This window comes from Vombatus ursinus, unplaced genomic scaffold (assembly GCF_900497805.2).
Source record: "Vombatus ursinus unplaced genomic scaffold, bare-nosed wombat genome assembly UNPS02014858.1, whole genome shotgun sequence".
Classification (NCBI taxonomy): domain Eukaryota; kingdom Metazoa; phylum Chordata; class Mammalia; order Diprotodontia; family Vombatidae; genus Vombatus; species Vombatus ursinus.
The window spans coordinates 607790-609521 of NW_020954636.1; the positions used below are offsets into that span (position 1 = coordinate 607790).

The 1732-nt window shown below is 45.6% G+C and overlaps 1 protein-coding gene across 1 annotated transcript; it reads right to left on the reverse strand.

Annotated features, from left to right (window-relative positions):
• Nucleotides 1-413: 413 nt before the first annotated feature.
• On the reverse strand, nucleotides 414-1361 carry LOC114027260 (olfactory receptor 6V1-like). Its single transcript, XM_027841250.1, has one exon. It carries the CDS (start codon nucleotides 1359-1361, stop codon nucleotides 414-416), a length of 948 nt encoding a protein of 315 aa, XP_027697051.1.
• Between the last annotated feature and the right edge of the window lie 371 nt (nucleotides 1362-1732).

Below are 1732 nucleotides of genomic sequence, written 5' to 3' on the forward strand. Positions count from 1 at the left end.
GAAACCATAGGAGGAAAGAAACAAAATGAAACAGAAGAAAAAAAGAGCAAATAGTATGCTTCAAGCATTTTCCATCATGAGACTTTTGGAGATGTCTTAGATTCTTGCATTGCTGAGAAGAGCAAAGTCTATCAAAGTTAGTCATCATACAACATGGCTGTCACTGTGTACAACATTCTCCTGGTTCTGCTTACTTCACTCAGATGCTAAGTGATTCCAAATGATTAATGAATTCCATAGTTAAAAAAGAGTACAAAAGAAGAAAAAAATTAAAGGTAGTCTGGAAGTAGCAAGGCTAGAGATGCAGAGTGAGAGAGACAGCAGGAGAAGCTAAGGAAATAGTAGTCCTGAACAGCACATGTGCAGCTGAAGCTCCTTGAAACTTAGAACATGGCCTGTGTTCTCCAATCTTCTCATCTGAAGGCTCCAGAGTCTCTGGAGAGTATCTTTTTGACAATGTCCTCAATGACCTCCTTGACCTTTTCATTCCGAAAGGTGAAGATAAAGGGGTTGAGGAAGGGAGTCACCACAGATGTCATTAGGGCCACCACCTTGTCGAGGTCTGTGGAGTGGCCCTTGCCAGGCCTCACATAGATGAAGATGGCACTGCCATAGCCAAGCACCACCACAGTGAGGTGTGAAGCACAGGTGGAGAAGGCCTTGTGGCGGCCAGAGGAAGAGGGACTGCGCAGCACTGAAGCCACGATGAGGATGTAGGAGATCAAAATTAACAGCATGGTTGTCAATACAAAGAGAAGAGAAAGGAAGAAGTCCATGTGCTCAATGTGGTGGGTTTCTGAACAGGAAAGTTTTAGGAGTGGGGCAGAGTCACAAAAGAAGTGGTCAATGACATTAGGACCACAAAACCAGAGCCGGCTTTTTTGGATGGTGGGGGAAATTATGCAGAAGAAGCCAACCACCCAGCAGGCCACCACCAGCCTAACACAAACCTGGCTACTCATGATGGTTGGGTAGTGCAGAGGGCGGCAGATTGCAACATAACGGTCAAAGGCCATGGCAGTGAGAATAAGGAAATCAGTAGAGCCCAGGGAAAAGTAGAAGAACGATTGGGTCAGGCATTCAGCCAGGGAGATGGTTTTGTGTGTGGACAGTAGATCAACCAGCATCCTGGGCACAACAGTGGAGGTGACAAGCAGCTCCATAAGGGAAAAGTTGCAGAGGAAGAAGTACATGGGTGAGTGGAGGCGAGAATCAAGGTAGGTGATTGTGATGATGGATAGGTTCCCCAGCATGATCAGCATATACACCAACAGAATAAACAGGAATAGAAGTACCTGGAACTCCCGGAGGTGAGAGAAACCCCGGAGCACAAAGTCCTTGACCATGGTGTGATTGGCCATCATTCAGGACACCAGCTTACTTGCTAGCTGTGAGGCAGGCCAAGTCCATTAAGAGGTCACCCAAGGTTAGTCATCTCACCAAGCACCACACACATACATATATCCCTTGGGATCTTTGGAACATTGGTCTTCTGGATATGAGCCCCTGAAAAACCTAAGGTGATATAATCCCATTAGAATTTCAAATAGAGAAAAGACAAGACTACCTAGCAGCAAATTTGCTTGGGGGTGGGGAGAAGGAGGGTTGGCATTTGCTCTAGATACTGCAGGGTCACTTTTTCTTAGAAGAAAAGTTACATCCAACTACTTTAGGGATCTAAGTATCCTTATCTCAACCACAGTCGAACCATGTTCTAGCCAATATAGATTTA